This window comes from Acipenser ruthenus, chromosome 51, assembly GCF_902713425.1.
Source record: "Acipenser ruthenus chromosome 51, fAciRut3.2 maternal haplotype, whole genome shotgun sequence".
NCBI lineage: Eukaryota > Metazoa > Chordata > Actinopteri > Acipenseriformes > Acipenseridae > Acipenser > Acipenser ruthenus.
Genome location: NC_081239.1, coordinates 8,064,485 through 8,091,224, shown reverse-complemented (window position 1 = coordinate 8,091,224; position 26,740 = coordinate 8,064,485). Strand labels below are relative to the sequence as shown.

Here is a 26,740-nt window from a genome sequence, read left to right as displayed (position 1 = left end):
TGTTACTGTAGCCTATCAGGCTTTGCTGAGCTGACTCGCTTGTGTTTCAACTGCTAGTTTCGGACACACTGGAGGGAGTGTGAAGTACTGGGACTTGTGAGGAAATTATTTATTTCAAACTGGCTACGGTACCTTTTGTTTTTTTTTAACTAATGCATTATTTAAGCATTCATTTTTGTTTAAAGAAATACGTGCTCGGTTTAGATAACTGTATCGCATGAAAAGAAACTACAGCTGAATGAGGATTTTACGAGAATGGAGAGGGAGTAAGTACAGACATTTATTATAATAATATAGTACAATATTGAAGTTTAATATTCTGTTTTTGGCTCGTTGTCCCGTTTTTCACAAACGCATGTTACCATACAGGGATGTCAGTAAAATTCGATTTTATAAAAATGATCGCAGCTTTAACATTGTTCATGTGGTTAAGATACGTAAGGCTTCTGTTTACTTTGCAAGTAGCGTACAATTACACTGTAGATACATGCCGTTTCATTGTGCTTTAAACAAGTCATAAACGGCTGGTTTGTGATTTTATATTGAAGTTCAGTAAGATCATTAATGTAGCATTATATATATATATATATATATATATATATATATATATATATATATATATATATATATATATATATATAATGTAAGGACTGGGAATAATCGACCCGCATAAGTTGTAACAAAGTTGACTAATAATAGCAGTCAATTGCCACAGCGAAAACAATTATGAAAAGGGGGCCACAAACAGAGGCTACCAAAAATACATTTATTACTACAAAGGAAAATGGACACAAGTTGTCTGAACAACATCCTATAGAAAACTACTGGAAGGCAATGAATGTCACTAGAAGTAAAAAATAAAGAAATCACAATAACAGTCCCGAACAAACAAAACAATGAAGGCAATAAAAAAATCACCAAAAAAACAAACAAACAATGTCCCAGAAAAATCCTAAGCAAACATCCCAAAAATAAATCACATGAATGGCCATTCAGAAAAAAAACTGTAATCCAGTAGAGAAATCATTGAAGAAGATCTCACCCTGGCTGCTCTTGATCCGGTGCTGGTTCTGTGAATCTGCAATGCAGTTGTTGTAAATCCTTTGAACAAAAAAACTGGCAAAAACAAACAGAACCCCAAACAAAAAAGGAATGCAGGGAAAAACTGGTGGTCAAGAAAATGCAGCCTGCGCTGTTAGGATAGTTGAAAAGAGAAAAACAAAAACTATATTTTGCAAAATAATGGAAAAACAAAAAAAGTATAGTACTAAAACAAAAGATCCTAACAAACAAAGGTGCGCAACAACCACACCCCCAATCTCCTTCCTTCTCTCTCTTTCCCCCCCCCCCCCCCCCCCCAAAACAGGAAACAGGAACCAGGAACTCAAGGCCTTTCCCCATCAGGTGACTCGTGGAGGGAAAAAAGGAGCAAGCTCAAATCATTACCGTAAAACCCCCAGTAAAAGGGTAATGAAAAAAAAAACACAGGTAAAACAAACCAATTGAATGGAAACATATAGATGCCCTGAAAAGCTCTAACAATAAGAGACAGGAATAACTATATAAGGCAAGCAAAAAAGGAGCTAATAATCAAAAAGAAAAGACATTGCCTGCCAGGCTCTGCTATTCAGAATTATGAATAAGCAGGTGATGCATTTCCTGCAACACTGTGTGTGGCTACTGCCACAAGTACAGTAACTCTTCTACTTAGTTTAAACAGCTTGGTGGTTTAATTTAGTGCCCTAAATCACTAACATCTAGGGGGCAGCAGTCATCTTCTGGAGTTCGTTGCAATTGGTACTTACAAGCATACAAGTTTAGTCTAGTCCTGCGATACTAACCACGGGATCTTCCACAGCTTTTTGTTCACTGCAATTGACCCATATATTCCACTCACTATTTTCTGTAGGAGTCTAACCATGATTGCAAGCATCATACAAACACAAGGAGGACTACGGAAGCTCATTAGCACCAGAAAGGATATTTGTTGCGTTATTTTGTAATAATGATTGTGTTATTTTGCAATAAATAGATCGTTTTGGTAATTAACACATCACTATCATGTAACTATTCCCAACCAGTGTCTTCAGTTTGCTTTAAAGTGAGTTGTATGCTTGTATTTAATGTTAGACTGGTACACAGTATTGATAGGTGAGAGACTCCATCTCCACAGGGGACAGTAAAAAAAAACAAGACATTTTAGTTTTGAAGTTGCTAAACTTGTTTATTACTTTTTATTTATTATTTTGCCATTTTTAAATATGCTTTACCAGACTTCTCTGTGTTATACAATGCTTCCATATGCTTTACCATACCTCTCTGTGCTTTACAATGCTTCCCTATGCTTTACCAGACCTCTCTGTGCCTTACAATGCTTCCCTATGCTTTACCAGACCTCTCTGTGCTTTACAATGCTTCATTATCCTTTACCATACCTCTCTGTGCTTTACAATGCTTCCCTATGCTTTACCAGACCTCTGTGCTTTATTACACTTTCCTGTGCTTTTACTGTGGGATGCTTTTATAAGGGACTATATTATTGATTATTGCATTAGGAAATTGAATCATAGAATTATAATGGGATTAAAATAAGTGATAATTAAACACAACCTCCACCAATACATGACAATACATGTGAATTAATATTTAGAGAATTTTGCCACGATGTATTCTCCATCATGAGGCTTATAGTCAGTAACTCCTGAAACAGCAAAGGAAAAGTACATTAATTTTATTGTATTAATTTAAATTTATATATATACAGACACTTTAAAAATGTCCCGTTCTTGTACTGGACAGAGCAATCTTGAACAGAAATATGTTTCCAATCTTTGAAGCAGCAGGTGTGTTTTTCGTTGAAGACGCTGTAAAGAAATGGTGCAGCTTTCTGCAGGGTGTGTTCAATCGTTTACCAGGAAGGAAGCAAACTGAACCGGCTGCCAGGTTCCTGAATGCAGTGCGACAGGCAGTGTGTCAATCAGGCAAACGTTAACTGTTTTTATTTTTCACATGTGTAAAAATACAGCCTTAGCGTACTAGTTTAGTGAGACAGTAGTCTTGTACCATAAGAGATAGGGAAAGGGGGGGTCGACTGGACAGATTCTCTGTTTAGTGAGGAGACCGACAGTATTCTTGTACCGTCAGAGACAGGGAAAAGGGGGTCAACTGGACACTTCTATTAGTTTAGGAGGAGACAGTCAGGCAGGCAATCTTCTAATTAAACTGAGATCTGTACCTTGATCCAAAGTGGTATTCCCAGTAAGAAATTGCCAGTATGTTCGCTCCTCCGTGTTCCCAGCTAAACCTTGGATACTGGTGACAAATGGACCCCAACTGCTTTGCTCCACAGTGAACCTAGAAACCAGTATGAAAATGTGATTATCATTTTTTATGAGGTTTGCAATCATTCCGAGCGCTTATTAATATTGCAGTCACTCAAACACTGTGTTTTTTTTTTTTTTTTTTTGCTGAGTCTGTGTTGCTTTGCCTGTGAGTTCAGGAGCTGCTCTTCAGTTCTAGCTGCGCTGCCATAGACAGGTTAGATCAGCCAGTCTTTATAGAAATAAAAGCCAGCGTTATCTAGTGATCTAACACTTTAGAGTTTTAATCTGCTGGCAATATGCTAGCTGTGCACGAGATGGTGGTTATGTTTTGTTTTTTTTCTAATAAAGCAGGTTTGGTAATAAGACCAGTGCCACCCATTCCAGGTTTTACTAGTGGCTTGATTAGCAACAAGCTCAGGTGTGTCTTATTAAACTCATAGTGAAACCAGAAATGGTTCACAGTGCTGCACAACAGGAGTCTTATTTCCATCCTTGAAGCCTACATTAACCCTAAATCTTCCATTCGCTCCATGGCTCTCAGATGTGCAGTTTTTAATGAAACATAGTTACAGCAAACATGGATTTTCATTGTAAAACTGTGGTATCTGGCACTCCACTGGGTTAAAGAAAGCTCTCAGTTCCGGAACCTTATTCTTAGTAAATGTGTTTCACCCACACTTCCTAGGCAGCTCCTGTGCAGTTTCTAAAGAAATACATAGTTATGGTGAATTCTCGTGCCTGAATTTTGCAGGCGATATCTTGGCCGCCTCCTCCATGACCCGCAGCAGCGAGGACCCCGTGGGGACCGTCACATCGATGAGGTCATTGAAGGTGTAGCGAAGGCCGTCCTCCACTGTGTAGTGTACGGTCAGTACACCCTGCTGGGCAGCGGGGGGTGCTAGAGGCACTAGAGGCAGCGGCGAATCAGCAGGGTTCTCTATACAGATGAAAGGGCAGTAAAGAAATTGGTTTTATTTCTTGCACTGGTCTCTCTCTCTCTCGTTCTCTCATATATATATATATATATATATATATATATATATATATATATATATACATATATATATATATATATATATACATATATATACACACATACACACACACACAATGTGATTAAAGTTTACCACATCAATGTACCATATCTCACAAACGGTAGGGCATAGGAAGGTGAAATTGCAACCATCGAGTGCGTAACATCCGCAACAGGCCGTGTTCAAGAGCTGCTGTTCACAAGTTAATCAAAACATTTGAGGAAACAGGTTGTACTTGTGATAAGCCTCGTAATGGCAGACCACCGACACCAACTGAAACTGTCGCTGAGATCAGCCATGCTGTAGCACAATCTCCCAGCACAAGTGCACTGGAGGAGACAGATTTCATCAGACGTGTCGATTTTGCGTTGCAGTTCTTGGCACGACTGGAATTGGATGACCAGTGGCCTGCTAATATCCTGTGGATGGATGAACCGCACTTCACCCTGTCTGGAAGTGTGAACACGCGCACCTGTGTTATCTGAGGAGACTAATCCACATGCAACATTTGCGAGACCCCTACATGATGTTAAAGTGACAGTGTGGTGTGGCTTTACGGCTAACTTTGTTATTGGACCGTTCTTTTTTTGAAGCGCCATAGGTAAGGGGACCTCAAACATACACAGTCACTGCTGCACGATACCACACCATGCTGATAACCCATGTCATTCCTATGCTGCAGCAACAAGATGTGATCAACACTACAGTCTTCATGCAGGATGTGGCCCCTCCACATATATTAGTAACCAGGTGAAACGCGTCTTGCAGGAGCACTTTCAGGACAGAATCATTGCACGTCACTTTCCTTGTGAATGGCCACCTCATTCACTGGACCTTACACCAGTGGATTTCTGGTTATAGGGGTACCTGAAGTCACGCGTGTACCGAGGGATCCCTCGCACAATTCTGGACCTCAAGGATGCCATTGTCTGGGAGATGGCCAGCATACCTGATGAGATGTGTAATGCTGCCGTAATGTCTGTTGTCACATGAATGCAATTCATTCTGGATCATGAAGGAGCACATATTGAACACTTGTGACTATCAGAGGAAGGTCATAGTGGTGCCCCCTGGTGACAACAATTAATAACTATGGCATTTGTGTCCCCATGGTTCCCTTAACAACCGTATGCAATTTCACCTCCCTGTGCCCTACCGTTTGTGAGATATGGTGCGTTGATGTGGTAAACTTTCTTACCTCGTATGATGAACTCCACACACAAAGTGAACTCCCAGTCTACATGTCGCTTGGGTCAGGAGAAAAGCCAGTCTCTTTCCCAGAGATCCTTTATATAATCCTTTTTTGGCAAACTTCATCAGCTAAAATGTTAACTAAAAGACAAAGCAGCTCCACAGAGCGTCGAAGCTCTGCCCGTTCTCCCCCAAGAAAGAGAATGAGTAAATCCACTCATTCCCACGGCAGCAGAGAGAGAGATGCAGCGGCCATTACCGAGACCCCACCGAGGCTACCCAGCCAACAACTCCACAGGAATTCCTGCCCCTGCTAACCAAGGATAGTTAGAAAGCTCAAGACAACCTGTACCTCTGCAGGGTAACACCGGTGGCTGACACAGCTGCAGCAGCTTGGAGTGCACAAGACCAATACTACTGTGCTGACACTCGCAGTATGGGAGATGATGACGTCATGGACAACGCCCCTGATGATGACGTGTCAGCAACTGGAGAAGTTGTTTCAATGGTACACACTAATGCACAGGCGGTTTTGAGAAGGATATTCTCAACGCTAATACCCAGACTTTAGTTAAGGAGGATGATGTCCTGAGCATCTTAGATGCAAACATTAAACAAGCCTTCCATGAGGCAGTCTGGAGGCCCATTGAGGCTTTATGGAAAAAAAACCTGCATGTGCTCCATCATATCTACACAGAGTAGATACATTCTATAGAGTACCTACTGGACACAAAGAACATCTTTTTAAGCAGCCCAAAATAGATACTATAATGTCTACACCAACCACCAGCACATCCTCCAAATCCTCTACACCAGTGGGTGCAGACAGGAAAATTGATACCTTCTTGAAGAAGGACTGCACTGCCTCCACTTGCAATATGCCCGTCTACAATTATCAGATCCACACAGCCAAATATCAACACAAATTATGGAGCCAGGTGTCTGCTGCCTTACAGACCCCTACTCCAGAGAACATCAAACTCACCATGCAGCTTGCAGAAGAGGGAAAAAATACTGCAAAAATCCAGCTGCAAGAGGCATGTGATAGCATGTAGCTGTAGCAAGTGTTGTCTCTGCACGACGAGTTCTTCAGATGAAAACATCCTCCTTAACTCCTGACACACAATCCAAGATCATGGCGTTACCATTTCAAGGGGACTTACTATTTAGCACTGACCTCAAGGATTACCTAACAGAGATGAAGGAGGCAAGGCAAGCCATTAGATCCTGCTCAACAACAGGCAAAACTATACCCCCTAATAGGGGGTATTTTAATAGGCAAAGGTTTTTCAGGCCTCAGCCAACACAATCAACCCTTGGAGGGCAGAGCAGGTTCCAAAGGGGAAAAGGTTCCAGACCATATGGATCCTTCCGTGGCTTTGCAAGAGGTAGAGGCAGACCCTCTACACCCACCCCTCACTTCTGCCAGTAGGGGGAAGAGTTTCATATTTAAAAAAATAACTGGCAGAAAATAACATCAAACCCATGGGTCATGGGACTCATACAACACGGCTACAAAGTACCATTCCGGTCCAACCCACCAGCAACAGGGATCATCTGGATGAGACTGGACTGGACAGATCCACAAGGGGTCTTTCTACAGGAGGAGATAAGATCCAAGCTTCTTTCCCATGCCATAGAACTGGTCCCCTCATCTTCGCAGAGGCAGGGCCACTACTCCAGGTATTTTTTAATACTCAAAAAGAACAGGAAGTTAAGACCCATTTTAGACCTCAGAGGCCTGAACAAATACATCTTAACAGAAAAGTTCAGCATGGTATCTGGACACTGTCATCAACAACCCGGAGGCTGGATGGTCTCGATAGACCTCAAGGATGCCTATTTTCATCTTCCAATACACAACAATTACAGGAAATACCTTCGGTCTGCCATCAAGGAAGGCATGTACCAATTCAAGGTGCTTCCCTTCGGGATCTCCACAGCCCCCAGAGTGTTCACCAAGGTGATGGTAGAAGTCGCTTCACATCTACGAAACAAGGGCATCCATGTTTACCCCTACATCGATGACTTGTTGACATGAGCCCCATCCAGGGAAAGGGCATTAGAACACAGGGATACAACCCTTCAACTGTTTCAGGACCTGGGCTTGTTAGTAAACAGGGAAAATCCTTGCTGTCCCCAGCACAGTCTTTGGTGTTCCTGGGGGCCCATTTCAACATAACCTCAGGGAAGGTGTATCTCACAGAGGAGAGAGTGACCACCATTCGACAGCTGGCAGGTCATTTCAATGTGGGAGCCAGGCTATCGGCACACTTTTTTCAACAGTTTCTGAGGCACATGGCAGCAGCAGTTCCTCTGGTAAGAGACACACAATTACACGTGAGACACACACGACATGGTCCCCTATCTTCATGGAACCCAACTCTTCCAGACTCTCACTGCATCAAGGTGTCTCTGGAAGCGGCAACAGAAGCAAGATGGTGGCGAGTCTCACCTTGAGTAACAGGCGGGCTACAGCTGTCTCAGCAACATCTGGCACTCCACCTGTATACAGATGCCTCCCTACTAGGGTGTGGAACACACCTAAAGCAAGCACAAGTACAGGGAACCTGGTCACCAAAGAAACCACCACATAAACCATCTGGAGCGTTTAGCAATCTTCCTGGCACTGAAACACTTTGCACCAGTTTTAAAACAGGAACACGTCTAGTTCTTATCGACAACACCACGTCAGTACAATACATAAATCACCAGGGAGGCACAGTCATTGGAACTGTGCCTCCTGGCCTTAAGGATCTGGAATTGGTTTTACAATGGATTTCTCACAGACTGGGGTCAACCACAGGTAGACCTATTCGCCACAGCAGAAAATACCCAACTGCCACTGTTCTGCTCCAGGTTCCAACAAGAAGCAGCCATGGCAGTAGACATCCCATGGTTAACCAGTTTAATGTATGCATATCCTCCCCTGCCATTAATTCCAGCTTTGCTCAGAAAGGTGAAAAGAGACCAGGCCAGTCTCATCCTAGTAGCTCCTTACTGGACGAAGAGATTCTGGTTCTCGGAAATACAAGAGATAGCAAAAGCTGGGCCAATACACTTATCAGTGACCCGCCATCTGCTGTCTCAGAACAGAGGGAGGATGCTGCACAACAACCCAGCATGGTTACAACTAGCTGCTTGGAAATTGAACAGCGGCAATTATTAGATCAGGGGCTGTCTGAACAAGTAACCAACATCTTACTGGCTTCCAAAAAAGCATCTACTTTTCAAGCCTATACAGGTAAATGGAAGGAATTCGTCCATTGGTGCAACTCAAAATCTTTGCACACCATCAATCTACCAACATTTTATTTTTTTATTTTTTATTTAGTAGTTGCCAATTCTCCCAATTTAGAATGTCCGATTATTTTTAGGCTCAGCTCACTACTACCATCCCTGCGCTAACTCAGGAGGGGTGAAGACGAACACACGCTGTCCTCCGAAGCGTGTGCCATCAGCCGCCTGCTTCTTTACACACTGCAGGCTCACCATGCAGCCACCTCAGAGCTACAGTGTCAGAGGACAACACAGCTCTGGGCAGCTCACAGTCAAGCCCGCAGGCGCACCGCCAGAACACAGAGGTCACTGGTGCGCGGTGAGCCGAGGACACCCTGGCCGACCTAACCCTCCCAGCCCCATCCACGGTCGGCAATGGAATAGCCTGGACTTGAACCAGCGACATCAAGGCTATAGGGTGTATCCTGCACTCCACCAGATGAGCCACTCGGGGGGCCACCAAATCTACCAAAGTTTTTATCCTACCTGTGCTACCTACTCCATAAAGCTCTTGCACTCTCCTCCATCAAAGTGCACATCATTGCAATATCGAGCATTCTACCTGGATTCCTGGATTTACCTAGGTTTGTTAACCACCTAAGGCCTCCAAGGAAACATATCCTTCCACAATGGAACCTCAGTCTAGTCCTGAAAACTCATGGGGCCGCCGTTTGAACCCATGGCAACATGCAACCAAAAATTCCTCGCTTGTAAAACAGCATTCTTGGTAGCAATAATATCAGCAAGAAGGATAAGTGAAATACAGGCACTGGTCATTGATGCACCCTATTCCAGATCTTCAGGGACAGGATCAGACATAATCATCAATTTCTGCCAAAAGTGGTGACACAGTTCCATCTAGATCAGATCATAACTCTTCATGATTTTTTCCCCAAACCACATAAATCAAAATCAGAGGCCAGACATCACTTAATTGATGTCAGAAGAGCACTACCTGTCTACATTCATAGAACCATCAAAAAAGACCACCAGGACAGCACTTTGTAGCTTTCAATTCACAAAATCAAGGTAAACCTGTCTCCAAACAGACAATCTCCAGTTGGATCTTGCATCGAGTTTTGTTATAACCTGGACAAGAAACCGGTTCCAGGACCGGTAAAAGCCCACTCAGTGAGGGGTAGCTACTACATGGGCACATTTAAAATATGTCCCATTTCAAGACATTTGCAATGCAGCCATGTGGGCCTCCTCTGAGACCTTTACAAAACAACTTAAATGTATCTTCTTCTCAGCCAACGTTTGCTCACTCCGTATTATCTGTGGCTTCAGGCACTACTATCTAACCTACCACTCTTTTTCTGCTTCCTATGGTAGGGTTCACTCTGTGCCTGTGGAGTTCATCATACCGGGACACTATCACCCTTCATTTAAATGTGCTTTATTTTGCTCTTATCTGCCCCCTATTTTACTGCATTTAATCCTGTACTTCAGAATACTGTAATCTGCCAAGTGTTTAACCTGTAGTATTTTGTACTTAATCATATCCTGATGTAACTATCACTATTTAATCATATCCTGATGTAACTATCACTATTTAATCATATCCTGATGTAACTTTCACTATTATCTGCTGTATTATTGAATTGTGGTTTGTCACACTTGAACAAAAGTTATTGTATTTCTTGCTCTTATTGTATTACTTGTTTTGTAGCACTTGAAATGTATTTGCTTACGATTGTAAGTCGTCCTGGATAAGGGCGTCTGCTAAGAAATAAATAATAATAATAATAATAATAATAATAATAATAATACGAGGTAAGAAGACAAAGATTACCTGTAATATGGTTTATTCGTAGAATGATGAACTCCACACGCCTATATTCCACCCTCCTTCCCCCTTTTCTTGGTTTAACCTCGGGTAGTTGGTTTTGGAAATGTGGACATAGATGCTCCAGGAAGGGTAGGCTTTATAGAGGAGGGATATTACTTGGCGCAAGAAAGGATTATATAAAGGATCTCTAGGAAAGAGATCGTTTTTTCACCTGACCCAGGCGACATGGAGACTGGGAGTTCACTCTGTGTGTGGAGTTCATCATTTTATGAAGAAACCATATTACAGGTGATCTTCATTTTCTAATCACCCTATATATGTGTGTATGTGTATGTGTGTATGTATGCTCAAGCTCATCCCGCACACTCAGTTCGACTGAGATATTATATATATATATATATATATATATATATATATATATATATATATATATATATATATATATACACACACACACACACACACATACTGTCACCTTTCTCTTTCTTTTTCTTTCCTTCTTTCTTTCACTGTGCTCTGTGTGTCTCTCTGTGTCTGTGTGTTGTGTGTATCTGATGTCTTGTCTCTCTCTCTGTCTTACTATCTCGCTCTCGCTATCTCACTTTTAAACTCCTTGCAGTCTAGCTTATTCAGCCCCAGGTAGTTTCTGTTCTCCAGTGAGGGGGTGATCTGAGAAGCAGCCATGGGGTTGTCGAAGGATCCGGAACCAGCCCGCTCTAGAACAGTCTGGAACGTTCTGGAACAGTTGTAGGTGGAGGCGACTGACAGGGCCTGGGGAGAAAGAGAGAGACAAGTGGCCTAGGGGGGTGAACTCTGCATCATCATCAACAACTGCTGCTGCTGCAGAGTCACTTATAATAGGACTTTGTTTGTTTTACGTCTCATCCGAAGGATGGAGCACAAGGAGGTGAAGTGACTTGCTCAAGGTCACACACAGTGGTAACAAGCCCTTTCCTTTAGCCACTGGACCAACAATATTTAACATTTTAGAGTGAATAAAATTGCTTGTTAATTTATAAAGAGTGTTGCAATGTCTGGGTGCATGAACACATTAGAATACAACTCAACGCAAATACACAAGAAGTCATGTACATAAATGCAACAGGAAGTGATGTACATAAGTATATACAGTGATAGTGGCTGGGATTGGGCTATTTATTCTTCTGCTTGCTATTAATAAGAGGTCAGTCTTTATTATAGATATGGAGTTCAAACATCCCTGTCAGCAGAGACAGGACCAGCATCCCCACTACCATATACTGGTTCCTCTCTCTTCTCTCCTCTCCCCTCTCTTCTCTCCCCTTACCCCCTCCTCACTCCTCTCCCCTCAGCCCCTGCCTCACACCTCTCCACCCTATCCTCTCCCCTCTCCCCTCTCTCCTCTCCACCCTCTCTCCTCTTTCCTGTCCCCTTTTCCCTCTCCCCTTTCCACCCTCTCTACTCTCTCCTATCTCTTCTTTCCTCTCCCCTCTCTCCTCTCCACCCTCTCTTCTCCCCTCTCTGCCCTCTTTCCTCTCTCCTCTCTACCCTCTCTATCACCTGCATGGCCAGTCCTGTGCTGTAGAGGTTCCCGATCAATCCATCACTCGTTGTCTCCTGGAGAATGTTCTTGATCAGACGTTTTAGAGCATTCTGGATCTTGAGACGCAGAACCACAGGATTAGGCGGGTTGATAGAGCGCCTCACGCAGGTCAGGGCTAGAACTGCAACCGAGGCTGTGTCTGAGAGGAGAGAGGAGAAGAGAGAGAAGAGAGAGAGAGGTTTAATAATCTCCACCATTTTATATATTATACAGCAGTGGCACCAAACATGATTCAGACAGTCCCCCTGAGTTTCAATCTCTAACCCTAACCCAATCTCCATAGTTCTCTTACCCACTGAATATATCTCTCCGTGTGAAAATCCTCCATTATCCGAAGCTTCAATCAGACGCTGCACGGTGTGTGATGTCACTGGTCTTCCCATCATGCACAGCGCCAGTATGTCAAGGCCCACCTGATAATAGCTTGTGAGGGGGACGTGTTTGGAATCTAGAAAGGGGAGGGGAGAGAGACTTCTATAAAGGTTTACCAAGGGTTTACAATGCTTGCCTGTGCTTTCCCATACCTCACTGTGCTTTACAATGCTTCCCTATGCTTTCCTATACCTCTCCGTGCTTTACGATACCTCTCTTTGCTTAACAATGCTTCCCTATGTTTTACCATGCCTCTCTGTGCTTTATTATTATAATTAATATTATTATTATTTATTTCTTAGCAGACATCCTTATCCAGGACGACTTACAATTGTTGCAAGATATCACATTATTTTTACATACAATTACATTATTTTTTTACACATTATTTGTATATAAAATTACCCATTTATACAGCTGGGTTTTTACTGGAACAATCTAGGTAAGCTACCTTGTTTAAGGGTACAGCAGCAGTGTCCCCCACCTGGGATTGAACCCACGACCCTCCGGTCAAAAGTCCAGAGCCCTAACCACTACTCCACACTGCTATCTGTGCTTTACAATGCTTGCCAAAGTTTACCATGCCTCTCTGTGCTTTACCATACCTCTCTGGGCTTTACAATGCTTCCCTATGCTTTAGCATACCTCTCTGTGCTTTACAATGCTTCCATGTGCTTTACCATACCTCTCTGTGCTTTACAATGCTTCCATGTGCTTTACCATACCTCTCTATGCTTTACAATGCTTCCCTATGCTTTACCATACCTCAATATGCTTTACAATGCTTCCCTGTGCTTTACCATACATCTCTGTGCTTTCCAATGCTTACCTATGCTTTACCATGCCTCTCTGTGCTTTACAATGCTTGCCTAAGCTTTACCATACTTATCTGTGCTTTACAATGCTTCCCTGTGCTTTACCAGACCTCTCTGTGCTTTACAATGCTTCCCTGTGCTTTACCATACCCCTCTGTGCTTTACAATGCTTCCCTGTGCTTTACCATACCCCTCTGTGCTTTACAATGCTTGCCTATGCTTTCCCATGCCTCTCTCTGCTTTATTATTATTATTATTATTATTATTATTATTATTATTATTATTATTATTTCTTTATTTATTAGCAGGCGCCCTTATCCATGACGACTTACAAGATATCACATTATTTTTACATACAATTACCCATTTATACAGTTGGGTTTTTACTGGAGCAATCTAGGTAAAGCACCTTGCTCAAGGGTACAGCAGCAGTGTCCCCCACCTGGGATTGAACCAACGACCCTCTGGTTAAGAGGGTCCAGAGCCCCAACCACTACTCCACACTGCTTCCCTATGCTTTATCATACCTCTGTGCTTTACAATGCTTGCCTGTGCTTTAGCATAACTCTCTGTGCTTAACAATGCTTCCCTGTGCTTTACCATACAGACAGAAAATAAAAAAAAGGTTGTAACACAAAACACAGAGCACGGCACTGGTAGCCAAAATAAAGCGACAAACAAAAACGAACAAACACTAACAAACAGGGACGAACACTAAACAAACACGTACTGTGCTGGTCCTCCAGCACCACGTAGCAATTGCTCACTTTCACTTTATCTTTCTCGTTCTCTCCCGTTCTTTCGCCCTGAAAACACAACCCTGAGTGAAAAAACGTGCATCTATATATACTGTTGTGCTGGGATTCAATTACTAATTAATTATTCACTTGAATCCCAGCACGTGAATTAATTCTGTGCAACCCCGTGCTCACATACTATACTTTAAATGCACGTGAAGTGATAGTGCAATCCCCGTGTCTAAATATAATTATACAATTTAAATACTCGTGCTGCACACACCCATTTATATCCCGTGTACCAACTACAATACACCAACATTTAACACACCACACGCAACATACAACATATAACACACACAAGGGCAGGGCACATTGCCACAATCCCATATATTTTAAATATATAAAAAAGGGGCCAATTTATATATATGAAAAATATAAGGATAATACTTTTCTACCATATATTAAAAATATATGTTTTTTCCATATGCTTTACCATACCTCTCTGTGCTTCACAATGCTTCCCTATGCTTTACCATACCTATCTGAGCTTTACCTACTTCTCTGTGCTTTACAATGCTTCCCTGTGCTTTACCAGACCTCTATGTGCTTTACAATGCTTCCCTATGCTTTACCAGACCTCTCTGTGCTTTACAATGCTTCCCTGTGCTCTAGCAGACCTCTCTGTGCTTTACAATTCTTCCCTATGCTTTACCATACCTCTCTGTGCTTCACAATGCTTTACCAGACCTCGCTGTGCTTTACAATACTTCCCTATGCTTTACCATACCTCTCTGTGCTTTACAATGCTTCCCTATGCTTTACCTACCTCTCTGTGCTTTACAATACTTCCCTATGCTTTACCAGACCTCTCTGTGCTTTACAATGCTTCCCTATGCTTTATCAGAACTCTCTGTGCTTTACAATGCTTCCCTATGCTTTACCATACCTCTCTGTGCTTTACAATGCTTCCCTGTGCTTTACCATACCTCTCTGTGCTTTACCAGACCTCTCTGTGCTTCACAATGCTTCATTATGCTTTAGCAGACCTCTCTGTGCTTCACAGTGCTTCCCTATGCTTTACCAGACCTCTCTGTGCTTCACAGTGCTTCCCTATGCTTTACCAGACCTCTCTGTGCTTTACAATGCTTCCCTGTGCTTTACCATACCTCTGTGCTTCACAATGCTTCCCTGTGCTTTACCATACCTCTCTGTGCTTTACAATGCTTTACTATATTTTACCAGACCTCTCTGTGCTTTACAATGTTTCCCTATGTTTTACCTACCTCTCTCTGCTTCACAATGCTTCCCTATGCTTTACCACACCTCTCTGTGCTTCACAGTGCTTCCCTATACTTTACCAGACCTCTCTGTGCTTTACAATGCTTCCCTGTGCCTTACCATACCTCTCTGTGCTTCACAATGCTTCCCTGTGCTTTACCAGACCTCTCTGTGCTTCACAATGCTTCATTATGCTTTACCAGACCTCTCTGTGCTTCACAGTGCTTCCCTATGCTTTACCAGACCTCTCTGTGCTTTACCTACTTCTCTGTGCTTTACAATGCTCCCCTGTGCTTTACCAGACCTCTCTGTGCTTCACAATGCTTCCCTGTGCTCTACCAGACCTCTCTGTGCTTTACAATTCTTCCCTATACTTTACCATACCTCTCTGTGCTTCACAATGCTTCCCTATGCTATACCGTACCTATCTGTGCTTTATCTACCTCTCTGTGCTTTACAATTCTTCCCTATGCTTTACCATACCTCTCTGTGCTTCACAATGCTTTACCAGACCTCTGTGCTTTACAATGCTTCCCTATGCTTTACCAGACCTCTCTGTGCTTTACAATGCTTCCCTGTGCTTTACCAGACCTTTCTGTGCTTTACAATGCTTCACTCTGCTTTACCTGCCTCTCTGTGCTTCACAATGCTTCCCTATGCTTTACCAGACCTCGCTGTGCTTTACAATGCTTCCCTATGCTTTACCACACCTCTCTGTGGTTTACAATGCTTCCCTATGCTTTACCAGACCTCTCTGTCCTTTACAATGCTTCCCTATGCTTTATCAGAACTCACTGTGCTTTACAATGCTTCCCTATGCTTTACCAGACATCTCTGTGCTTTACCAGACCTCCCTGTGCTTCACAATGCTTTCCTGTGCTTTACCATACCTCTCTGTGCTTTACCAGACCTCTCTGTGCTTTACAATGCTTCCCTGTGCTTTACCATACCTCTCTGTGCTTTAGCAGACCTCTCTGTGCTTCACAGTGCTTCCCTATGCTTTACCATACCTCTGTGCTTCACAATGCTTCCCTGTGCTTTACCATACCTCTCTGTGCTTTACAATGCTTTTCTATGCTTTACCACACCTCTCTGTGCTTTACAATGCTTTACTATGCTTTACCAGACCTCTCTGTGCTTTACAATGCTTCCCTATGCTTTACCAGACCTCTCTGTGCTTTACAATGCTTCCCTATGCTTTACCAGACCTCTCTGTGCTTTACAATGCTTCCCTATGCTTTACCAGACCTCTCTGTGCTTTACAATGCTTCCCTGTGCTTTACCAGACCTCTCTGTGCTTTACAATGCTTCCCTATGCTTTACCAGACCTCTCTGTGCTTTACAATGCTTCCCTATGCTTTACCAGACATCTCTGTGCTTTACCAGACCTCCCTGTGCTTCACAATGCTTCCCTGTGCTTTACCATACCTCTCTGTGCTTTACCAGACCTCTCTGTGCTTTACAATGCTTCCCTGTGCTTTACCATACCTCTCTGTGCTTTAGCAGACCTCTCTGTGCTTCACAGTGCTTCCCTATGCTTTACCAGACCTCTCTGTGCTTCACAGTGCTTCCCTATGCTTTACCAGACCTCTCTGTGCTTTACAATGCTTCCCTGTGCTTTACCATACCTCTGTGCTTCACAATGCTTCCCTGTGCTTTACCATACCTCTCTGTGCTTTACAATGCTTTACTATGCTTTACCACACCTCTCTGTGCTTTACAATGCTTTACTATGCTTTACCAGACCTCTCTGTTCTTTACAACGCTTTACTATGCTTTACCAGACCTCTCTGTGCTTTATAATGCTTCCCTATGCTTTACCAGACCTCTCTGTGCTTTACAATGCTTCTCTATGCTTTACCAGACCTCTCTGTGCTTTACAATGCTTCCCTGTGCTTTACTGTGTGTTCACTTTCGTTTAAACATTTTAAAACATGATATCTGGTGTCTTTCCCCTCTCCCCTCTCCCCTCTCCCCTCTCCCCTCTCTCTCACCGATATTCTCAATCTCTTCCTTCAGTTTTCTTTCCAGCAGTTTTCTCAGGTCCAGGGCTTTCTTCCCCCCTTTAAGTCCTGGGGCTGGAGTTAGAGACGGGTCAGCACAGCAGCCCTGCATAGCCAGACAGTAGAGAGCCACGGTGCCGGAAGAGAATGTGAGGCCTGGAGAGGAGAGAGCAGAGAGAGAGAGGAGTAAGAGAGGAGAGGAGACAGGAGAAAAGTTAGTTGTTTTTTTGTAGTTTAGTTTGTTAAATGTTAGTTTGCACTTAGTTAGTTAGTAGGTAGTTTAGCTAGTTAGTTAGTTAGTAGTTAATTGGTAGTTTAATTAGTTAAATGGTAGTTCATTTGCAGTTTAGTTAGTTAGCTGGTAGTTAGTTGGTATTTTAGATAGTTGTTAGTTTTTAGTTTGGGTTGATACGTTTTATATTAGTTTAGCTTTGTTAGTTAGTTGGTAGTATAGTTGGATAGTTGGTAGTTAATTAGTAGTTTAGTTAGTAGTATAGTTTGCTCATTGTTATTTACTAGCTAGTTTAGTTAGTTGGTAGTTAATTGGTAGTTTAATGTTAATGTAGTTTGTTGGTGGGTTGTTAGTTAGTAGCTAGTTTGTAGTTTAGTTATTTAGTTGGTAGTTTAGTAGTATCGTTGGTTAGTTGTGAGTTTAGTTAGTAGTATTGTTGGTTAGTTGGTAGCTACTTGGTAGTAGTAGTTACAGTATGTGGTAATAAGTTAGGTGGTAGCTAGTCTGTAGTATAGTTGGTTGGTAGTGTAGTAGGGTCTGATTTATTATTATTTATTATTATTATTTTATTATTCACGTGTGGATTGTGTTTCTCATATTATTATTTGATAAATGTGTATTGTGTGTGTGTGTGTGTGTGTGTGTGTGTGTGTTGATTTATTTATATAAATGTGTGTTTTGTTGTACAGCTCTTTATTATTATTTCTCATCTCGAGTGTGGTTTGAGGTATTTGCTTCACTGGACCCCCCTAAACTACTTTCTCTCTTTCCTCTATGGAACTATACGAGCGAAACTCCGATTGGCTGAAGGACTGTCTGCCCAATTCCCCCCCCCCCCCCCCCGTTCCTTAGCAACCGCGTCTCCCGTTCCACGGCTCTGCTTGCCAGCGGCTCGCTGCTTGATCTCCCCGCCCTGCCAATCATCTACTGCCTTTATAAATGCGGAGGAATATTGTGAGAGGGAGAGCCGGACTTGTGAAGGAGATTCCGCGCTGCAGACTGGAGCTGGAATGCGGAGAGACTTTATGAAACTGATAGATCCAAGTATTTTATATAAACTGCAATAATATAATCTGTGGTAACTAGTTTAATTAACTTCACTGTAAGAAACTGATAGATTAAGAGTTTGTTTTATTGTATCACCTCTATATGTATCTACTAGACAGTTGTTAGATGGTGAACTGAAAGTGGAATTGTCATATTGTTTACATTATTGTTAATGTGCTTGAGATTTTGAAAACAATTATTAATTAAAACTTGTAAAGATTATTTTTGGTATATGATTGCTTGATTTCTCCTGGATAAAAGAGTTTGTGTGGGAACCAACCACTCGACGTCCTTGTCCTCAATAAACACAAGGTGGCACAGTCAAATTAACATCAATGTAGCTGTATATAAAGACATGCTACAGTAGTTTAGTTGGTAGTTTAGTTGGTTGTTGAGTCACTTTACCTTTTTCGACTCTCTTCACTGCATCAGCCTGCAGTCTGCCCAGCATGCATCTCTCTGTGTCCCTGTCATGATAGCTGGCCAGACGCAGAGCCAGGAGGATGCTGGGATTGGGGGTGGAGCCATTGGCAGCACTGCTCTTCTCTGATTGGACCATTATATTGAGGAGCCGAGTCACCTCTACTGTCTGATTCGCTGAGACAGCTGAGGGAGGGAGGACAGAAGGGGGAGAGATGAAAAGAGAAGGTGAGAGTAGAAGAGAGGGAGGAGAGGTAGGGAGGGGAGAGAGAGAGGCACAACACATTAATGAAAGATACAGGGGCTGAAGGAAATACTCATTGAAACTGCATTGAGAGATTTCTATTACATATAATGATAAATTTATATTTCATTTATATTTCATTTAGGAGGCTGTGTGGTCCAGTGGTTAAAGAAAAGGGCTTGTAACCAGGACGTCCCCAGTTCAAATTCCACCTTATCCACTGACTCATTGTGTGACCCTTAGCAAGTCACTTAACCTCCTTGTGCTCCGTCTTTCGGGTGAGACGTAGTTGTAAGTGACTCTGCAGCTGATGCATAGTTCACACACCCTAGTCTCTGTAAGTCGCCTTGGATAAAGGCGTCTGCTAAATAAACAAATAATCAAATAAATGAGAAACACAACCGTCACACACACAGAGACACACACACACATATACACAGGCAGACAGATACACACGGACACAGACAGACAGATACACACACATAGACACAGACAGACACACACTGTCTCTCTCTATTCTAGTTAATACAAAGTCTTCATTATTCAGCTATTTAATAGCAAGCGGTTCATTGTGTACTCACAGCACTGCAGAGAGACCGGGAGCCAAACGGAGAGCTGCAACAACACAGCCAGAGCCATCCTCACATAACCCACTGCCATTTTCCCTCCTTCGTTTTTTATTTCCTTCTGTCTTTCTCTCCTTCAATATTTTTCTTTCTCTCCTCCTTTCTTATTATGTTTTGCAGCAAATTATCCTTTTTCTTCTTTTCTTTCTGTTTCTTCCTTCCTTTCTTTAATTCTGTACTGTCACCGTAGTGTTGAGGGAGTCTTTCCCCTTGAGAATGACGATTATTATTATTTATTTCTAGCAGACGCCCTTATCCAGGGCAACTTCCAGTCGATACTGATATTTATCTCTCTCTCCTTCTCTCTCTCTCTCTTATATAGTCACCTCCAGGAAGTATTTGCCCGTGAAAGTTTTCTCCCTCCCTCCTATTGTTGCCTTTCCTAATCAATGCTGGTGTTGAATCACCTGATGCTAAATGCACTCTCCTCCCTTTGCCCTGTTGCTCACCAGCCTCCAGTCATGATATAGTCAACCTTCAAGAAAGTGATTGTGTGAAGAACTGGGGTCCTTCACAATAAAAACTCTAAACTGAACTCTTTAGCAGGTCATTGATTGTCATGGAGCACACTGACAATATATTATATTGTAAAAGCTCAGATATTTTCAGGTATTTATTTATACATCAGCCAACGTCAGCAATATCCCGCCCACCCCACCCAAGGCACCATAAACAAAAGGCTTCTTGTTCTATTGTTTTTGAAATTGAAAACTTTTGTGTTGCAAGATGAGGCTAGCGTTTCAGAATATTTTTCTACTTTATATTATATGCTGTTTATATTTTATATAGGGTTTCTGGTTTTAACTGGTAGAACTCGATAAAACACCACAAAAAATGAAACAGGCTTTATCAAATAACCACTGGTAATACACTGCAAAGGCTTGGTCTAGTGAGCTTCAAACCAGAGTTTCGTGACAATTTTTAAAATGCTTTTTTGGGGTTTCCATTTTCTCAGTTTATTTTACTCGAGTAAACCAGGCTTTTCACTCGACGTCATGCAAATGAATGGGAAAGGTGGGGGTTGATATGTAAATCAGCTATGCCTAAAGTACTCATGCTGTTTTTAAAGATTACTTGTGACATTTTGTGAAAATGCGGTTTCCATGCGCAGAGAACTGGTACACAAGTGAATCTAAGCTGCTGTAATAAAGCAAAATACCTTGTGCCTGGTTGGTTAATAATGTGTTTTCTGCTCTTGACCAAATTATTTTTTAAATGTCATTGGTGGGGTTCCATGTCGTTAGTATTGAATCTGTTTCACTAATTTATCTTACGACTCATTCATTAAAAATGAACTGGGAGGTATATGAAACGGACCAACGCAGGTATTGCAGATCCCCATGGATGAAAACTGGCGGAGACATTATATATATATGTTTCCCTTTCATTCAGGCAATACAGCATATAGAAGATCAGGGTGTGCCTTTATATTGGGGATGCAGCTTATACTACTTCCCTGGCTTATGAAACCCTACTCGTCCGGACAGCTGACAGCTGCTGAGGAAGCATTCAGCACCACGCTTGGGCAAATACAGGTAGTGGGCACTTGAAAGGGAGGTGGCGGATACTGATGAAAGGGACAGAAGTGCAGCATGAGTTAGTTCCCAAAATTGCCACTGCCTGCTGTATCCTGCACAAACTCTTGTAAACAACAAAATGAGGTGTTCAGGAATCAGTGGCTGCCTGTGAGACAGATTGGGGGAAGGTTACCTCAGCCGTTTCAATTGGATAGCAGTGATCTGAGGAGGCTTGTGCTGTCAGAGATCCTCTCCTTTCTTTTAAGTTGTGTTAGATTTACTGTTGTGTTAAATATTAAAGCTGCAGACAAATAAAACACTATATGTTTTATTTGTATTTGGTCAGTTCTAAGAGGGCATCAACAACTTGTTGATATATAAGAACATAAGAAAGTTTACAAACGAGAGGAGGCCATTTGGCCCATCTTGCTCGTTTGGTTGATAGTAGCTTATTGATCCCATATTTTTGACACTGAATGTTATCAGATCTTCAACCAAAACCTAATATTAGATAAAAGGAACCCGGAGTGAACAAATAACACAAAAATGTGATACATATTTCATTTATTTATTAAAGAAAGTTATGCAACACCTAATGCCCCTGTGTGAAAAAGTAATCGCCCCCTTAGACTCAATAACTGGTTACGCCACCTTTAGCAGCAATAACTGCAACCAAACGCTTCCTGTAGTTATTGATTAGTCTCTCACAGCGCTGTGGAGGAATTTTGACCCCCTCCTCCATGCAGAACTGCTTCAACTCAGTGACATTTGTGGGTTTTCGAGCATCACTGCTCGTTTCAGGTCCTGCCACACCATCTCAATGGGGTTTAGGTCTGGACTTTGACTAGGCCATTCCAAAACTTTTAAATTTCTTGTTCTTCAACCATTCTGATGTAGACTTGCTTGTGTGTTTCGGATCATTGTCTTGCTGCATGACCCAGCAGCGCTTCAGCTTCAGCTCAAGCTCACGGACGGATGGCCTGACATTCTCCTGTAGAACTCTCTGATACAGAGCAGAATTCATGGTTCCTTCAATGATGGCAAGGCGTCCAGGTCCTGATGCAGCAAAGCATCCCCAAACCATGACACTACCACCACCATGCTTGACTGTTGGTATGAGGATCTTACTGTGGAATGCAGTGTTTGGTTTTCGCCAGACATAACAGGGCCCATGTCGGACAAAAAGTACTACTTTTGACTCATCTGTCCATAGAACATCGTTCCAGAAATCTTGAGGATCATCCTTAGTGAGCAATGGTTTCCACCTTGCTACTCTGCCATGAATCCCATTTTTGTCCAGTGTCTTTCTGATGGTGGAGTCATGAACACTGACCTTAGCTGAGGCGAGAGAGGCCTGCAGATCCTTGGATGTTGTTCTAGGGATCTTTGTGACTTCCTGGACGATTTTACGCCTTGCTCTTGGAGAGATTTTGGCAGGACGGCCAGTCCTGGGAAGATTCACTACTGTCCCAAACTTTCTCCATTTGGACAATATGGCTCTGACTGTGGTTCGGTGGAGCCCCAGAGCCTTAGAAATGGCTTTGTAACCCTTTCCAGACTGAGAGGCATCAACATCTATTTTCCGGAGGTCTTCGGGAATTTCTTTTGTTCATGGCATGATGTGCCTCTAGAACCTGTGTGCTCACAACTTCACTCTGATGGTAAGGGCCAAAGTTAGTCAGATTTATATTGGGCAGGGCTGGCCCAAATCAGGCCTGGTTGTTAACCAAAGTACTCAAACAGCTGACCCTAATTATCCCTTTAATTGGGTTGAGTTAACTAGCGGGGGCAATAACTTTTTCACACCTGAAGATTGCATTTTTGATTACCTTGCACACCAAACAAATGAAAGAAGCACCAAACTTTGGTGTCATTTTTTTCTCTCAGACTCCCTCTATATACTACTACAACCCACAAAAAAATCTGACCAAATACAATGTGAAACCTTGTCACGTCACTGTAGGTATATTAATTAGGCTAGGCTTTTTTTTAACAATTTCATATTAAAATGGTATACATTTTGATAATATTTCAAGGTAAATATTTTATTTCATATATGGATTGAAATACCTGCTGTTTTATTTAGAAACTATCATTAAATTCCATTATGTCACAGCAGTATATATTTTACCTGCAATCGCCCGGCCAGAAGCGATTTCAAGAAAGGAGCCAAAACAAGACAGAGATGCTTGAACCTGAGCCAGTACTGTATTAAACACAAAATAAAAGACTTTCAATCAGTAACACAACACAGTATGAAGTGTGGTCTGTGAATGAAGAAGCCCTCCCAGGGACTGCAGGACACAGACATGGGAAAGAGCAACACACAGCTAGGAAATGCTGTTTGAGAATACAAATACATTAGAGAATGAGCATGTCTACAAATGAGTTGGCAAAGAGGTAATGCAATATTTATAACACCTTCATAATATTCACTTGAATTCCCTACATCACAGACTCCCCACTAATTCAGTCTCATTCCTAATGAAAGAAAGCTGGTTTGTTCCAATCTTTCTCAAAACAACATGTCAATACAAGAGCCATGTGTTTCTCAGTGAGCTGGGATTGCCATGGCAATGGAGTGTGATCAGTCACTGTGTGCGCCCTTTCACACACATCAATCAATCAATCAATAAAGAAATCAATACATGAGTTTTCTACCTTTTCCCCTGGCTTGTTAAATATTAGCATGATTGAAATCATGAAAACGCACTCGTAGCAGTTCAAGGTACATCTTGGAAAGGCCTGTGAAAGACAGTGAAGTAGATGTTCCATTTAGAAGAGTAAGAAGCTGTCAAAATGAGAACAATGAAAAGAAACATGACAGGTCCATTACTTGTACAGCAGCAGCAACACATGGGAAGGTATAACACTAGGGTTAGGGGTAGGGCTCTACATAGCCTTTAATACTCAATAGGATTGAAATAATGACACAAACACAAACATTATTGTCAGTTTAGACAGACACACAGATTAGACAGCAGTGATATACTGAGAGCTTTGACTGGGGTAAAAATAGAAGAAAACAGTAAAAGTGGCCCAACCCTATGAAGCCCCACTGGTGCTCACAGCTCAGATCTCATCTAACTGCCTGGGACAGGATTTGTATAAAGGAAGGTGCTTTGCATACCTGTGCCTGCCTCACTGCTCTAGTCTTTTAGTTGGTGAATGCACTCTGGGGTTTTAATTTAAATTCCCATAATCCACCAGGCGGTATAGCGATAAGGACTATACGTTTGACAATAATATGTGCTATTTTTTATCCTTATATTTTATAAGCACAATGTCACACTCCCTGGAGTGCAATAGTTACAAAATGATCACACATCTTCAGTGGTTAAATGCAAATGACTTCCCAGTGCAAACAGGGTATGCAATAGTTACAAAATGATCACACATCTTCAGTGGTTAAATGCAAATGACTTCCCAGTGCAAACAGGGTATGCAATAGTTACAAAATGATCATACATCTTTAGTGGTTAAATGCAAATGACTTCCCAGTGCAAACAGGGTATGCAGTAGTTACAAAATGATCACACATCTTCAGTGGTTAAATGCAAATGACTTCCCAATGCAAACAGGGTATGCAATAGTTACAAAATGATCACACATCTTCAGTGGTTAAATGCAAATGACTTCCCAATGCAAACAGGACACGCTGTCATTTTATAACTACTTCACATCCAGATTTCTGCTAATGCTTACCTATCCCATACTTAATCTTTTTTATTGAAGTAACTGCCTTGGATCAATATCATGCCACAAAAATATATTAACCTAGACAACAATAGAAGGTCAAGAATGTACACATATGAAATATGAAATTGCACTAATCTACTATACTATAGATCTATAGAACTAGCACCATGGAGTGGAAAAAGTTTAAGTCCACGATAAAAATGTAACAGAACCTGCATTCTGTAATTAATCACTCTTGTAATTATTATTTATTTCTTGTAATGAGGTTACATTTCATTATTATTATTATTCATTTCTTAGCAGACACCCATATCCAGAGCAACTTACAATTAGAATTGCATCACATTATTTTTTACATACAATTACCCAATACAATAGGATTTTTACTGGAGCAATCTGGCTAAAGTACCTTTCCAAAGGGTATAGCAGCAGTGTCCCCCACCTGGGATTGAACCAACATTCCTCCAGTCAAGTCCAGAGCCCTAACCACTATACACTGAGGGCCCAGCCTTGTGCCCTGGGGATTTCATTAACAAAACAGAAATAACTGAGTATGCCTCTGTGGTGCAGGGAATCTTAAGTGGGAGTAGCTGGGAGGCAGTAATTAACCAAATCACTAGCAAAGTCTCCCAAATGGCAAAGAAACATGTCCAGGATGCTCTGAAGGAAAACACAAATCTTATTAAGGCTTCTTCTTGTGTTCTACCAGGATCTGAAACTCCATTAGGATGATCCCTGTGTTCAGTGGAGATGGTCCCAGCTGGGATTAGCAAGCCATTCTCGGGTGTTCAAGAAGGAAACAATGCATGCAATTGGAAGGATAAGTCTACGTCTCTATTGCTGCCCTCTCTTTTGCCATTACAGGAAATTAGATTTCTGAACCACTATATTGTACAATTTTAATAGGGTTGTGTGACAGGCTAACTGCAGGGAGGACTTCAGACCAGAGAGAATCACACAGACACAGTGCTGAAGAGTGAAACTGAGTCGCGATGGCTGCGCTCAGCGTTTAATAAACAAAATAAAAGGTTTAAACAGAAAACAGGACACGGCGCTTGAGGCCAAAATAAACAGACAAACAAAACGGACTGACACTAAACAATGAACGGACAGACTGTCGCAGGTGACGCTGAACTAGTTATTCCATATAGTAAAACATTGACACCTTTTGCATGGAGGATCTCAGTAGCTACAGCTGTTGGTTCATCAATTGAATCAGATTCAGTTGTATTGTGTCTGCCAACTGATGATGTGAGGCAGAACAGTAATTGGAAACCAGAAAATATGAATAACAGTGAGTTTTGGCCTCCTTCAGTGTTCTGGATGGAAGGCGTACCTCGCAAAGTGACTCTGTGCGAACAGAAGGGAATGTATAGTAACAATGTATACAGATCCAGAACTATTGTACATGGTGCAGAATTAACCCTGACACACAAATTGAAACATAATCCTCTTGTTATGTGTGCATGTAATATGTGCCAAAGCAAGACATCAGTGACTGTGCCTAAACTTTGTCCAGCCTGTAGTCATTTAGCTAAACACTGTA

At 42.0% G+C, this 26,740-nt stretch overlaps 1 protein-coding gene across 1 annotated transcript; it reads right to left on the bottom strand.

Annotated features, from left to right (window-relative positions):
• Positions 1-2,475: 2,475 nt before the first annotated feature.
• LOC117965902 (transcobalamin-1-like) lies at positions 2,476-20,591 on the bottom strand. The gene is made up of 9 exons (XM_059015855.1): positions 19,934-20,591; positions 19,094-19,294; positions 17,401-17,565; positions 12,494-12,649; positions 12,159-12,340; positions 11,222-11,390; positions 4,062-4,260; positions 3,236-3,354; positions 2,476-2,701 (listed from the first exon to the last, which is right to left on the bottom strand). The coding sequence occupies exons 1-9, from the start codon at positions 20,010-20,012 to the stop codon at positions 2,640-2,642; spliced, it is 1,332 nt and encodes a 443-aa protein (XP_058871838.1). The 5' UTR covers positions 20,013-20,591; the 3' UTR covers positions 2,476-2,639.
• Between the last annotated feature and the right edge of the window lie 6,149 nt (positions 20,592-26,740).